The sequence below is a fragment of the Galleria mellonella genome, unplaced genomic scaffold (assembly GCF_026898425.1).
Source record: "Galleria mellonella isolate WM207_F2 unplaced genomic scaffold, CSIRO_AGI_GalMel_v1 utg28, whole genome shotgun sequence".
NCBI classification, from domain to species: domain Eukaryota; kingdom Metazoa; phylum Arthropoda; class Insecta; order Lepidoptera; family Pyralidae; genus Galleria; species Galleria mellonella.
Genome location: NW_026442064.1, coordinates 2,452,183 through 2,467,722, shown reverse-complemented (window position 1 = coordinate 2,467,722; position 15,540 = coordinate 2,452,183). Strand labels below are relative to the sequence as shown.

The window sequence follows — 15,540 nt, the reverse complement described above, 5'->3', positions numbered from 1 at the left end:
AATTCCTGATGAATATATCATGACGGGCTAACTGGCCTGTTTTCATTCTCATCTATCATCCTTCACTGGTGCTCCGCCAGCGTGTCCCGTTAGCGCAGGCGGAAGGAAGGGGGGGGGGGTTACCATACCATTTTCACCCATAAAAAAAACAGAATAGAGAGCCAATGACCTCTACAAACTTATACAAGTTTCATGTAAAATGACTTTTTAATATCAGGTATGGCCAATACCTGTTACGCTATTACCATGTTGGTTTACAGCTTCGGTATAAAGTTTACTTTTGAGTTTTCTTTCTCTTGCACTAGTGTATTACGTCTTAATTCCGCAATTGCCTTTTACAAAATTCTAGGAAAGGAAAGATATTCCTTATCTAAGATAATTTTGATCTACGATATGATAATTCTTGCCTTGTGGTCCCAGCAAGATAAGGCTACAGTTTCCTTTCCCGAGGATGTCGTAAGAGGCAATTAAAGGGATTTAATGGTCGAAGGATAGGCAGCAGCGTCCTTCTTAAAAATCTCATCAAAGATTGATAGAAGTTGTCTGCCAAGCGTGGCCATTACTGGCAAATCTGTCCGTATGGGGAAGGTTTATGTTTAGCAGTAGACAGTTCCCGACTAATATGATGTTAATCATATTTTTACTGCAAACAAGCTGACGGCCCACCTGATGGAAAGTGGTATTTTTTTTTTTTTATAGAACTTAGAATGGCAAACAAGCTGACGGCCCACCTGATGGAAAGTGGTAACCGTCGCCTATAGACATGAGCAGTGCCATGGACATAACAGAGTATACTGTTTCGCCCATGATCCCCCCCATGCGTTCCCATTCCTGCGGACTCAGGTGTTATTCCCCTGTACCCAGTAAATTCACGCCATATCCCACCCTTCAAACCGAAACACAGCCATGCAAACACAACTGCTTCACGGTTGAAAAACGAATGGGACAGATGTACCCAAGCAATCGACTTTTATACAAAGTCTCCCTCTGGTAAAGGTTGTCGAGGACTTTAAAACGAATAAATTGTTACACAGAAAACGTTGACTTACATCCAAATAGATGACGTTGTTGGCAGCTGTCACGTTGAATACCGATATCATGGAGAGGTCATTGACAACGACCTGCCGACATGGCGACGTGTAAGGGCAATCGTTTAGATTGACGATCGCATATGACTCCGGGCCATCGCCTGACTGGAACCTTATCGTTGCTGTGTTCCTTGGACTGAACATCTCGTGGCCGTCCGTAGTGGTGCCAGGGCCAGCTGGGGTGATGTACTCTATCAGGATGTAGTACCGACCAGGCGGATCTATTTTTATGTCGTACTGTAGTTCGTTCTGGTCGTTATTCAGTAATGGTACGGTGTTAGGTCCAATGTTGAGTTCATTTAATTGCTGCAAATAAAGATATTATGTTCAAGTAAATATGTTTAAAATATTATATAGGAAAACCAAAATGTTTCGTAATAGATAGATAGATAGATATTCTTTATTGTTTCCTCCAAAAGATTAAAACAAGATTACAAAAGAGTAAACTTATTATAAATATAAATAATTACAAAAAATAATCATACATTGAGAAAACAATGGGCGACCTTGTCGCTAAGAGCGATCTCTTCCAGGCAACCTTTGGATGGAGAGGAGTAATTATAAACAATTTGGTGGGAGGCACGATGAAAAATTCTGTTAGTTCTAAATATGGGAGATGTGATACATATAATAATATAAATATTATCCCTACTCATTATTATATTTATATACATAATATTGGAGGAATATAATTCATAATTTAATAATTGTTGTTTTATATATTTCGCTTTTTGTTTTTTTTGTTGCATTTTTTTTTGTTTATTATTCTTTTATCTCATTTTACTGAGTATGTCTGTATTGTTATTTCTGTACTGTAAGTAATGCAAATGAATTATCTATCTATATATCTAATTCAAGAAATTTAATAGTTATCAAGTAGAATTCCAGATGATGAATGATGACTTTAAAAATCATCATTTTGAGGACTATGCTTAAGGTACTTGAGATAGAATAAAATTTCATACTAAATCGATTATAGAATTATGCAGTTAATTATCAATGATATTCTTTTATGTATCTCTTCTCTCTCACATTTCATGTAATTGTTGATTTATTATAGAGACTGTTACGACCGTCACCGCTACTTATGAGCAAATTTCTAAAATATGTATTTAAGTAGCAAATAATATAAATTCTCTGGGAGTACCTAAGTATACAGATCATTGTTCTACCTACCTGGTCTCCCTCAATAAATGCCGAGACGCTGGTAGCCAGAGTGTTGATGTCTGCCGTTGGCCGTCCAGCCACGCTTGGGTAGACGTAATGACGGCACAACTCCTTATCATCGATGACGCATGGTTTGTCCACCAGCTTGGTGAGGACAGTGGCCTCGTAGTAGGCTTCTGGTACTAATACGAAGTAGTCCTGGAATTTGATATAATTATTACTATTAAATATTTTTTTTTATTATTTTTTAATTGTAGTCCTTAATATAGATGACCCTCAGGCTCGATGAATATATGTCGTTACAAACAGATGAGAAATCCTGTTACAAAGTGCAGATTAATACAGATTTTTTTTAAATATTTCATAAATATAATATAACTTGGTAAAATGCTACATGACTATTGGAAGGTTACAATTCAATCCCATGTTACTTTAGCTGTAGTTTTATCACTATTTAGTTAATTTAAAAGTTATTTAAAAATGAGACGAAGCATCTAACGTATTTTATCATAATGGAGCGAAGTAAACATATTCAGAAACAAGTCTATCGTCTGATATATTACAGTTTACCAGAGGGAGACTTTGTACAAAAGTCGATTGCTTGGGTACCTCTGTCCAATTCGTGTTTCAACCGTGAAGCAGTTGTGTCTGCATGACTGTGTTTCGGTTTGAAGGGTGGGATATGGCGTGACTTTACTAGGTACAGAGGAATAACACCTGAGTGCTCAGGAATGGCAACGCATGGGGGGTATCATGGGTAAAACAGTATACTCTATTATGTTCGTTGTACTGCTCATGTCTATAGGCGACGGTTACCACTTTCCATCAGGTGGGCCGTCAGCTTGTTTGCCATTCTAAGTTGTATAAAAAAAAGTTTACTCACAATCATAACTTCCTTAGTGGTCTTAATTGTAACCGTCCAGTTGCCGGGGTTCATAATGAAAGGTGCTGGAGCTAAGCCTTTTTCACCAGAGACGGTCACAAACTGGGGCTGGGTAGTAGGTTTTAGCAACACGCTGAATCTGAAATACAAAGGAATATATATATATATATATATATATATCAGTACTTTATTAGCATTCAATAATGAAAAGGAATTTACATATTTTCTTTTTTTATGGCTACAGTGTTCACTACTTATTAAATAATCGCTAGTTCGAAACTCAAATACAGTATATTATTTTTGTATATTTAAAGTTTAAAGTGATTGCGAAAAGTGAGGGCATTGATAAGAAGCTCTAAAAATGTATACCGATGAAGAAATCATTCAAGAAAATTTATTTATAAAATGTTCACTTTGCAAAAGTATGTTAAATTTAATCGATACGAATATTACTACAAAAAAAATATTACTTAATGACAAAACAGAATAAAGAAACATGGAAATGTAAAAACTGTTTATCAAATACTCAACATAGTCATGTTAATGCAAAAATAGGACTATCAAAAATGGCTAACATTAGTAAAAATGACAATGTAACTCTACGTAGACCACGATGTAACTCAGAAACTTCTTTATTGGACATATCCCACAGTTTAAATCAAAGCAGCAGTCATTATAATTCTATGTTAATGGATAGTTCCATGAAAAGCTTACCAAGTATGACCTTAGAAAATAATATTGAAATTAATGAACTAAAGGACAAATTGAATACAGTGGAAAGGAACTTAGTCATAGCACACGCTGAAATCGAAAATCTTTTATTGGAAAATAGCAAACTTTCAAAAAAATTACTACAAAATGATATAACGATTAAAGCTTTAAAACATATTAAGTTTAATCCAGCAGCGAATATTTGCAGCAACTGCCGTACTTCGAACTCTCTTACTTACTTCAATAATGATAGCAACTTTACTCCGACACGTATAAGTAGGAAAAATATAACAAACAGTACACCAAAAGTAAATAAACTACCTGTAAAACTTAATGAAGCTGCAATTAACATCCACAATGAAAGAGATCAAAGTCAAGACGATAGTGATGCGAAAATAAACAGTAACATACTGAAACAAAGTGAAAGAGATAAAACAGAAGTAAAAACTCAAAATAATTCTTTAACTAAAGACAAACAAAGCTTTTCAAAAAATATACATACTGACAACAACCAAATTCCGCCAATGATTGAAGGTCACAAGGTGCTTATTTTTGCAAATGATGAAGGAAAGGGCGTGTGCAAGATTCTACAGTCATTATTAGGATTGAGGGCTGATTAAAAGGTTTAAATCAATTTTATTATTATTCTCTGGGTTTCAAATAAACATAGTATTGCTTGATAAGATACCTAACTAGGTCTTGGTAATGTTAAATATATAATAGATTTTGCGACAACACACACTAGAATTTACAAATCCAAACTTTGTCTGCGTGGATTTATGAGTGAGTTTTCTTTGGTCTAAAAATGTTTTTTTTTCTATTTTTTTTTTCTCTTACGATACTCACTTCTGCTGTGTAATATCCACGACGCTCTCCGGCGTGATGATGATGGTTGCGACGACCGGGTCTTGGAGTGGGTTCGCGTATTTTAGCACCATGCGATACAGTGATGACTTCGACAATATATGCACGACATTTATTACCTCGTTCTGAAAAGAAATGAAATTGTGAACACTCTACAAGAGTTAAATATTAAATTGTGAGTTACAGAGTTTTTTAAAAAAAGAAAATACAGTACAGTGGTAGCTTTATATTACTGATTAATGGGATTTCTCCCAAATAAACTTTGTGTTTAATCTAAGAGACATGTGCCTATTTCAGTCTTCTTTGGGAGTCTAAAGATATCAAATATTCGACACAAATAAATGTCGAACGTGATGACAGAGAATTATTGAAATGAAACATTATTGACCTTGTTAGATCAATACGTGACAATCTAATTAATTGTCAAAAATATTTATAATATAATATTTCTTATGCTCTTTTAGAGAAGTTTGAAAATTTTTTTGTAAAAAAAAATAACTCACAATGTAAACATTTATATCGTAGATAACTATCACAGTAGAATTAGTATTAATTTATTTGCTTGAATAAAATACATTTTGCAGATGTTATATTAAAACTAGAGTTAAATCTTAGTAGTATAATATAATCGAATAGCCATTACAGAGAAAAATGCAAATTAAAATTAAGTGTAGTGTGTTTTTAGTTATTAATCTGACATATATTAACAGTAAACCAACCTGTAGTAAAGTGAATACCACATAACCCTTCCATGAGTATCCAGGGAACACTTCCTCATTACTTCTGTATCTAACTGGTCCTGATGGCGTCAGACCCTCTTCTACTTCATACTGAAATTGGTGGAGAGTAGGGAAGTAATGGGCTTGGATGGGTCGGTCACATCTGCGACCCTCGACGCGTGAGTGACAGTGGCACTGGCCTGTTATCTTGTCGCAGTTATTGTCTATGGAACCACCGACATCACAGTCACATTCTGGAATTATAACAAAATTTTATAATGGTTTGACCGTAATGATAAAAGTTTATCTGGCCCTAGATGTTTCGACTAAAATATGTCAATGCTTGCACAAACTATTTATTACCAGTTTCTAGTAAACAGCCAAAAAAACATCACTATTTATATTTGACAGTTACACAAGCAAAGGATTCAAACATATAGGTATGATTTTTACTATCGACTCCATTCAATTTTTATTTTATATTTCAGAATTTATCATCAAAAATGAGATTTTTTTTACAACACAGGGGGCAAACGAGCATGCGGCTCACTTGATGGTAAGTGACTACCGCCGCCCATGATCACCCACAACACCAGAGGCATTGCAGGTGTGCTGCCGGCCTTTTAAAAAGGAATATACTCTTTTCTTGAAGGTTATGTTGTCGTATCGGTTCGGAAATACTGCTGCTGGAAGTTGATTCCAAAGAATGGTGGTGCGTGGAAGAAAGTGCCTTGAGAAACGCACGGTGGAAGACCGCCGCTCGTCCAGATGATTGGGATGAAACTTTAGTTTGTGGCGGGTTGTACGGTGGTGAAAATCAGCAGCAATTTTTAAAAAGATTCCCTAATTTAAGTTTTATAGAATTACTAAGAAAAAGATAAGTACATACCAGTGCATCCGAATACATTGTTCGATTCAAGTTGGTAGAAACCGTTCTGACACTGGTCGCATTGTCTTTCGCCGACGTGCATCTTGCATGTACATTGTCCACTGCGAGTATCGCAGACTCCAAGTCCTCCAAGTGTGCCGGAGATATTGCAATTACATTCTATAACATAAATACTTTAATATAGTTTCTTATATTTAAATTGTACATTAAATTTGCTTGATAATTTAAATAAGATCATACTTTCGCATCCGATGGGGTTGTAATCTTGGAGATTCCAAAACAGCGGCATACAGTCATTACATATACGGCCTTGAACTCTATCTTTGCATAAACAGAGTTCTCCTTCAGGCACTGATCCACAACCTGTAGATTGTTACATAAAAAGTTAAGATAATAACTTTGGTGTACCACAGGGTCTGTTATTGGGACCCACATATTTCACTATAAATTTTAAGAGATTTTAAACTTACCAGCGAATGAAGCTACCACACCTCTCGGATCGCAATTGCACTCTTCACAGGCTGGGTAATTATAGAACTGTGGTTTGCATCGGTCACACTTATTTCCGTCGAAGTTTGGTTTGCAGTGACATAAGCCATTGTCGTCGCATGTCGATCCCAATGAACCGGACAAATCACAGTTGCATGCTACCAAATAGACGAATAATATCCGGTTAGGTAAACAATAAAATGTTTCTATTAAATCTATATTGTAAATCAAGTATCATAGACGTTAAGCTCAAAGCTCAAGCTTAAGTTATTGTTTTAAACTATTTTATAGATTTAGACTTTGTTAGTGCTTTTTCCGCTCTTTTGTAACTTTGAGTACATGTGCCAATAAACTTTTTTTGGTGTTTGACTGGTGAATAGGTCTAAAAGTTAACTCTGGTTTAATGTATTTTCAACTACTATGTATCACATTATAAAACATATGTGTACAAATGTATATATTAAAAAAGCTATAAATGCTTCAATTAAACGAGAAGCATTGATATATTATATTCTGTTGCGTCTACTTACACAGGCAATCAGGAAATTTGTAGTAGCCGGGGGAGCATTGGTCGCATTGTTTCCCGCCAAAGTTAATGAGGCAGTTACACTTTCCGTCAGCTGAGCAGCTCGTCGATGTAGATCCAGTGGGGGAGCAGTTACACGGTACGCACTGCCTTTCACGACCTCGCACCTCCATGTAGTAGCTTTAAAATAACATGATACTTTAGGATATCATAACAATGGTTTCTGGAAATTTTATACAGGCTCATCTAATTCCAAACTGGCAGAGATTGTGCTCAATTTAATAGATTTTTCTGAATACATATATAAATTACCAAATCAATATACTTATTACTACATATTATTGAATAGAATTCGAATAATAAGAGCACTGGTCCTAGCATGGCGTACAGCTTTAAATTTCTCCGGCTTCGAAATATTTCAGTGTATTTGAGTTTCATATTTTAATAATATTTCTATATCAATTCGTAATTAGTATATTGCCAAGTATCTAATCATAGATATTTACTGAATTAAGTTTTATCATGCGGAAGTTCATATCATTGGTTATTTTATTAGAGTTATATTGTTTAATTTCGCTACCATTGATACATGTGTGACTGCTAGCACTCGAAGATTCACCACCACTATTACTACCAGCACTTTCACAACTTTCTATATTAGCCATCCGTCTCTGACCGCCATTCCGTTCGCACACGTTTTGTGACACTTGTTTCACGTTTAAAAGAGGTATCTTTAGGCAAATTATTAGATCGCTACCTGAAACCTAGTGTTAACCGTTCGTTTTTGCAGTTTCAGTGCCGAACGGTAGACACTATGCTATGGAAGTTTGTGAAACTTCCGGTAGTAATATTAGTCGTCAAATTTCGAGTGTAGGCAGTCACACATATAGTAATGTTACTGGAATTAAACAAGAAATAAAAATATTTAATAGTATATTTGTATTAGGCAGGGTTTCGGCAACGATTACAAATTTAGTCACGGTTAAATCTTTACAAGATAAAATAAATGCAGTCATGATTATAACATTAATCTCTAATGGGACAGACAGAGAAATTTGGGCGTTGTGGCGAATGAACATTCTACGCTTATTACATTACAAGCTAGTCTATTGCCATAAACTGGCACGCAGTGGTATGGCAGAAACCTAATGGGATAGAAGTGCCCACGTACATGAATTTTGAATTAAGTTTCCCCAAGACTAACTGACATATCGTCTTATTTAACTACAATTAAATTGATAATGAATTTGGAAGCGAAAGAGGCCTGTTTGAATCGAAGCATTTAGAGTTCCATCGTTTCTGCGTATGCTAATGGAAGACAGGCGTAACAGATAGATATGTATGTATGTAAATTAATAATAAGTTTTTATATTATATATTAATATAAAGTTGGAAATCATAAAGAATACATACCCAGCGATACATTGGTCGCATCGCGCTCCTCCAAATCCGGTTTTGCATATGCACTGTCCGGTAATGTCGTCGCAGATGCTGGGCTCCGTACCGCTGATGTCGCAGTTACAATCTATGTAATAAAGCGTACTCAGCATTATGTACTACTCGTGTGACATAGATTTATATGAACTGTGTAAGTTTTTGAAACTGTAAGCGATTTTATATAAATTGGACTTTAGACTGACACATTAAAATATGAGGTATTTTATAGACATATCGGTGTCAAGTTAATGTATCTTATTTATTTAACTCTTTATTGTACTAGAAAAAATTTCTTTTTTGGTTTTGTTTTCCTTTATAGATAGGAAAGGCAAAAAGATTAAGCCTATACAGCCATTGTCTTCAGTTTATATCTGGTAATAGTACACCAGAAGCATAAAAATATAAAATGACAATTAGAAAGTTCAAATGAAATATGATAGCATAAAGTACAGATTAAAATATATAGTACTTAAAGTAACAAAAGGCGGTCTTGTTGCTAGTGCAATTTCTTACAGACAACCTTTGGTTAGAGGAGAACAGATAGAAGTGAGTAGGTAAAACAGTAAAATAGAAATTTTTACGTGCATAAAATACAAAAACCTATATTGAAATATCATTTATCAAAGTAATTAATAAAATTACTAATTTATTAAAATTGTAAGTAGGTGATGTCTGTCCATGAGAAATATGGTAATGGTCGTGGTGTCTTTTTTTGATGGGTGAAAATATTTTATATATATATATATATATATATATATATACGTATGTATATATATATATATACGTATGTATATATATATATACATATATATATATATACATATATATATATATATATATATATATATAAAGTGGTAATCGTCGCCTATGAACATGAATTCAACAAAAATTTACCACGGTGGTTTCCAGAAGGAACCTTTAGGAGGTCGAACTATTGGGGTATATTGCTAGCAATGGATTTGCTAGTTCTCATTTACTAACAATTCCTTCTCCCACCATTAGTGGTGTTTTTTTTTTATGGGTGAAAATGGTATGGTAACCCCGCCTGCGCTAACGGGATACGCTGGCGGAGCACCAGTGAAGGGTGATAGATGAGAATGAAAACAGGCCAGTTAGCCCATCACGATGAATTCATCGGAAATTAACCATGATAGTTTCCAGAGGGAACTGCGAGGAGGTCGACCTGGTTAGGTATATTACTAGCAACTTCCTAACCTGGGCTAAAGGTGTGGCGTCGCGAGATCCTAACACCAGTGCTCTTAAAAAGAAGTATAACTCTGCCTCTAGGTCCTTCAAAAGAGTTATAGCCACAGCGAAGTCAGAGCATATTAGTAGAATTGGCAAGAGATTGGCTAGTTTGCCCTCTGGGACTCGAGCTTTCTGGTCTCTTGCCAAAGCTGCACAAGGGAATTTCTGTAAGTCATCTTTTCCACCTTTGCGCAGGGAGGATGACTCGTTGGCCCAGAACGCTAAAGAAAAGGCCGATCTTCTTGGATCCATCTTTGCGTCAAACTCGACATTGGATGACGGGGAGAAACCACCACCGACCATCACGTGTTGTAGGAGCTCTATGCCTGACATTAAATTCACGCATAGCTCAGTGCGTAGAGCACTTTTCTCCCTCGAAATCCATAAGTCGAGTGGGCCTGATGGTATTCCTCCAATTGTGCTTAGGACGTGCGCACCAGAGTTGGCTCCGGTTCTTACGCGTCTTTTTCGGCTTAGCTACTCATCGGGCATAGTCCCAAAATTTTGGAAGACTGCTCTGGTGCATCCGATCCCTAAAAAGGGAGATCGCTCAGATCCAGCTAACTATAGGCCCATAGCTATCACTTCCTTATTCTCGAAGGTTATGGAATCCATCATTAACCGTCAACTGCTCCGGTACCTAGAAGAGCACCGGCTGATCTGTGATCGCCAGTACGGCTTTCGACAGGGACGTTCGGCCGGTGATCTTTTAGCTTACTTAACACACCGATGGGCAGTGGCAATCGAGAGTAAGGGAGAGGCCTTAGCAGTTAGTTTGGATATTGCGAAGGCCTTTGATCGGGTGTGGCATAGAGCGCTGCTTTCAAAGCTACCTTCATTTGGGTTGCCTGCGAGACTGTGCATTTGGGTCGCCAGTTTTCTCAAGGAACGTAGCATTAAGGTCGTAGTCGACGGTGCATGCTCTGATTTAAAACCTTTGAATGCTGGTGTCCCGCAAGGCTGTGTACTATCTCCGACTCTGTTTCTTCTGCATATCAATGATATGTTACAGATAAGTAATATTCATTGCTATGCGGACGACAGTACAGGAGATACATTATATACCGGTCATGCAAAGATCTCGCGGGCACATACCGATGAGTGCCGGAATAGACTTGTGTCTGAAATCGAAACTTCACTCCATCAAGTTTCGATCTGGGGTGAACAAAATCTTGTCCAATTTAACCCCAAAAAGACACAAGTCTGCGCGTTTACCGCAAAAAAGACGCCGTTTGTCGTATCTCCTCACTTTCAGGGCACTTCCCTTGATAAAAAGTCAAGTCTAGGAATTCTGGGCGTTGATATATCTTGCGACGTCCAGTTTTGCGGTCATCTAGAGGAGAAGGCTAAGATAGCTTCTAAAAAGTTAGGAGTGCTCAATAGGGTGAGACGATATTTCATGCCAGAACACCGCCTGAAATTATATAAAGCCCAAGTCAGGCCGCATATGGAATACTGTTCTCACCTGTGGGCAGGAGCGCCACAGTACCAACTCCTTCCGTTAGACCGCATTCAAAGTCGGGCGGCTCGAATTATCGATAGTCAACGCCTTACTGTCCGACTTGACCCATTGAAACTGCGCAGAGATGTTGCGTCTCTGTGCATCTTCTACCGAATTTATCATGGGGAGTGTTCTGAGGAATTGTTCGGATTGATACCTGCTGCTGATTTTCACCACCGTACAACCCGCCACAAACTAAAGTTTCATCCCAATCATCTGGACGAGTGGCGGTCTTCCACCGTGCGTTTTTCAAGGCACTTTCTTCCACGCACAACCATTCTTTGGAATCAACTTCCAGCAGCAGTATTTCCGAACCGATACGACAACATAACCTTCAAGAAAAGAGTATATTCCTTTTTAAAAGGCCGGCAGCACACCTGCAATGCCGCTGGTGTTGTGGGTGATCATGGGCGGCGGTAGTCACTTACCATCAGGTGAGCCGCATGCTCGTTTGCCCCCTGTGTTGTAAAAAAAAAAAAAAAAAAAAAATGGGATTCTCAGTCTCCATTATTAACAATCCCTTCCCCCCCCCCCATTAGTGGTGTTAGTACTTAGTAGCAGTAGAATTACTTACGTTTACAAGTGGGATAGTTGAAGTAGCCAGCCTCGCATTGGTTGCAAGTGCGACCGCTATATTTGCTCTTGCATGTACAGTTGCCGCTGTCCTTGTCGCACACTTGAGATACAGATCCAATAGTATTGCACTCGCAGTCTGTAAATGTATTTTATAATATACTAATTGTTTCCAACGGCTTCGGCTCCATGAATCAGCTGTGAATGAAGTAGTCTGTATGCTAAGTTGAGATATAATCTACCCGTCTATAAAATTTAATTTAAATCCGTCTAATAGTTTTGGTGTGAAAAGTCTCTCCCTTGGGGAGTTTTGCCACTAGTTGCCACGCTTGGCAGGCAGATTGGTAACCGCAGTTAAGCTTTGGAGATGTTTTAAGAGGGACGCTGCTGCCAATCCCTCGCATTCCCTTAGTCGCCTCTTACGACACCTACCATATCCATCCATACATCCTTACAAATATTTTTCATTATATATATTTCGTTATATTGAAGTAGATGATACCATACTCAACCTATTCTTGCAAATTGTATCAAAATATCAAAGTACTTAAATTTTTTAATATTTTTTTTTTAAATAATATAAAATAAAAAAATACTTAATATTTTTCTAAGCGTGGCAACTACTGGCAATACTGGATATGAATAAAGGAAAGGTCTATGTTGTGGAGTTAATAGTCAACGGCTGACATAATACAAAAATAATAATTTTTATACCAAAAAGGTTTTTTTTCTATGATACCATCATCGCATAACCACGTGCTAATTTGCTGATTTGTGCATTTTTATACACCGAATCAATATAAGCAAATTATAAGTAAATATAAGTAACTTTTTAAACATAATATAGGCACGGAAATTAAAAAAAAGAAAACTACCTTATTTAATACATTTTACATGATAATAATAATAATATTTTATAATAAGTATTTAATACACGTAGCTTTATTAAAATGCGATTGTTTATGTTGTATGGTTACTCACTTTTACATTCATACGAATAAAAGCCATCCGCACATATTTCGCACGAGTTCCCGGCGTAGTTGTATTTGCAGGGGCACTGGGGAAAGAAATAATATTAAAAAAAGAAATAAGTAAGTTAGCAAGTATGATCAAATATATCTAGATGGAGCAGTGACTGTCAAAAACGACTCAAAAAACAGCTAATTGTATAGAGACATTTTATCTACAATTTCAATGGTCTCAGAGTGTATTTTTTTTTTAATGGGTGATAATAAATTGGTAACTCCTTCTGCTTTATACGCTAGAGGAGTACCAGTGAGGGATGATATGTGAGGATGAAACAGGACAGTTGGCCCATAGTGACAAATTCATAAATGAAGGATTAATCAAGTTTTCAGAGGAACCACGCGGAAGTCTATCCGGCAGGGTATATGGCTAGCAATGGGGCTGTTAAATCCCCATTATTATCAATCCCTATCTCCTAATCACAGTGTTTATTACATTGGGAACAAGTCTGATATTATTTTAATAATATACTTATCGGATTAAATTTAAAACGTAACCCAAATAGGATAGAAAATATTATAGTATTAGTTTGCTTTGTTTTTTCTGCCATTTAAGGATATTTGACTAACAAACGTACTTACAATAATAAAATTGCCTACCATAGTCCCTGTTTCTATATATGTTATGATTATTAATTGAATTAAAAAATGAAAATGATTAAAAAAAAGTTCAGACATGAATAATAGGAATGTTTACTATAAAACTATTTTAAAATAGATTTCTTAAAGCAATATTTATTTCTGAGCCCTTGTTTACGTTTTTATGGAATTATGGTTTAAAAAAATAATATTTCAACTAAATTTACCAGTCCTCCGATTGGTGTACAATTGTTTCCTTCAGTGCCGTTCAGGTTGCAAGTACAAGGCTTGCAGTCTGGGTAGTCGAAGTACCCGTATGCGCATGCGTCACAATTTGGTGGCAAAAATTCCTTCCTACATTCGCACTGGCCAGTCTCTTCGGCGCAATTGCCCGTCGAATAGTGCAGGTCACAATCGCAGGCTGGACAGAAAAAAAATACAAATTTCATAGATCTTCTCAATTAATAAATAGTCAAAATAAACTAGTAAAAGTGGTTTATAGTTAGTAATTATATTGCAAAATATACAATAAAGTTCTGTTTTCTCCCTTTCTTCTCAGATTTTTGCACAGTACGAGCCTTTTACTTATCGAATAACTAAAGTCAACTTACGCTGGCACACATCGATTTCGTCCCAAGTTCTTCCGTATGGCCTGTAGAAGGTAGGCCTGCATTTGTTACAGTTGATGCCCTCTGTGTTGTGTTGGCAGTTCTGGCAGACGCCGCCACCTTCGTATCTGCCGTGGATGTCCAGAGACAGCCGCTTCTCGTCCACCTCCGGGTCGTACATGCACTCGGTGGAGTGGTTGTGGCAGTTGCATGCTGTGAAAAGAAATGCACGTTTGTGTTAATGCCTAATTTTAACAATACATTATGTATTGTTTTAAAGTTATTTAATTTTTTTTTATTTAATTAATTAGATTAATTTTTTTTTTAATTGATGATAGATGATAAGATAGTATTGTATTAAATAATTATGATGAAGGTTTTTATAACATTTGTATGCTCAATAACGCCATTTTTTAACGCTATTTTATATTTTTTTTTAAAAAGGACGTCAATAGTATCTGTCTGCACAGTAATTTCTGGTATTGTAGAAGTTCATAGGTAATACTCGAAACGTTTCAGGCGTTGCAAAATTTCAAACATTAATAAATATTATAAATATATAAGTACACATTTCCACAATTATTGTTAGATATTTGATTAAGTCGCAACTATAGCCTTACTTTGGTAAAACTATTGGTTTATTAGAACTTAAATAGTCGAGAAATGAATCAATTTTTTTTTTTCCATTTCAGATATTTCATTGATGCTATACTCTTTAGAAAACTGCTAAAACCGGGCATTTTATACTTTATTGAATGGATAATATAAATTTAATATTTTATCTCAATTATAAAGTAACAGAAAAATAGTAACAGCTGATAATTTATTTCCTTTCAGTGTCCTCAAAAATCGACGTATAAATTAAATATATGTATTTTTTTTATTTTTAAATTTAAATGTATTTATTATTATCATCAGTATGTTTGTGTAAGCGCAAAATTTATCATTGATTCCTACGCTAGGCTGAGCTTGTGCGATATATAAAATTACCTACCATAGTTCCTATCTCTAATATGACTGTTAATTAAGTAAAAACATTGTTTATAAAAAAAAAGTTTAGGCATGGATGATAGGAATGCTTACTATAAAAGTATACTTCAATAGATTTCCTTAGCCAATATTTATTTCTGAGCCTTTGGTTGCGTTTGTCACGGAATTACCCCTCTTATTTATTAATTATGAATTAAATATATAACATTTATAATTATTATTATTATATTAATATTAAATATA

The 15,540-nt window shown here is 35.9% G+C and overlaps 1 protein-coding gene across 1 annotated transcript in view; it reads right to left on the bottom strand.

Annotated features, from left to right (window-relative positions):
• LOC113513456 (laminin subunit alpha) overlaps positions 1 to 15,540 on the bottom strand; it is an 86,623-nt gene that overhangs the window by 46,218 nt on the left and 24,865 nt on the right. The window contains exons 7-20 of the mRNA XM_052895483.1: positions 14,311 to 14,520; positions 13,927 to 14,120; positions 13,077 to 13,152; positions 12,097 to 12,234; positions 8,750 to 8,861; positions 7,341 to 7,516; positions 6,792 to 6,968; positions 6,562 to 6,684; positions 6,322 to 6,480; positions 5,433 to 5,686; positions 4,696 to 4,838; positions 3,139 to 3,277; positions 2,265 to 2,453; positions 1,050 to 1,394 (exon numbers count right to left, since the gene is read on the bottom strand). Coding sequence (XP_052751443.1) covers positions 1,050 to 1,394; positions 2,265 to 2,453; positions 3,139 to 3,277; positions 4,696 to 4,838; positions 5,433 to 5,686; positions 6,322 to 6,480; positions 6,562 to 6,684; positions 6,792 to 6,968; positions 7,341 to 7,516; positions 8,750 to 8,861; positions 12,097 to 12,234; positions 13,077 to 13,152; positions 13,927 to 14,120; positions 14,311 to 14,520 — 2,435 coding nt within the window. The remainder of the gene's footprint in view (positions 1 to 1,049; positions 1,395 to 2,264; positions 2,454 to 3,138; positions 3,278 to 4,695; positions 4,839 to 5,432; positions 5,687 to 6,321; positions 6,481 to 6,561; positions 6,685 to 6,791; positions 6,969 to 7,340; positions 7,517 to 8,749; positions 8,862 to 12,096; positions 12,235 to 13,076; positions 13,153 to 13,926; positions 14,121 to 14,310; positions 14,521 to 15,540) is intronic.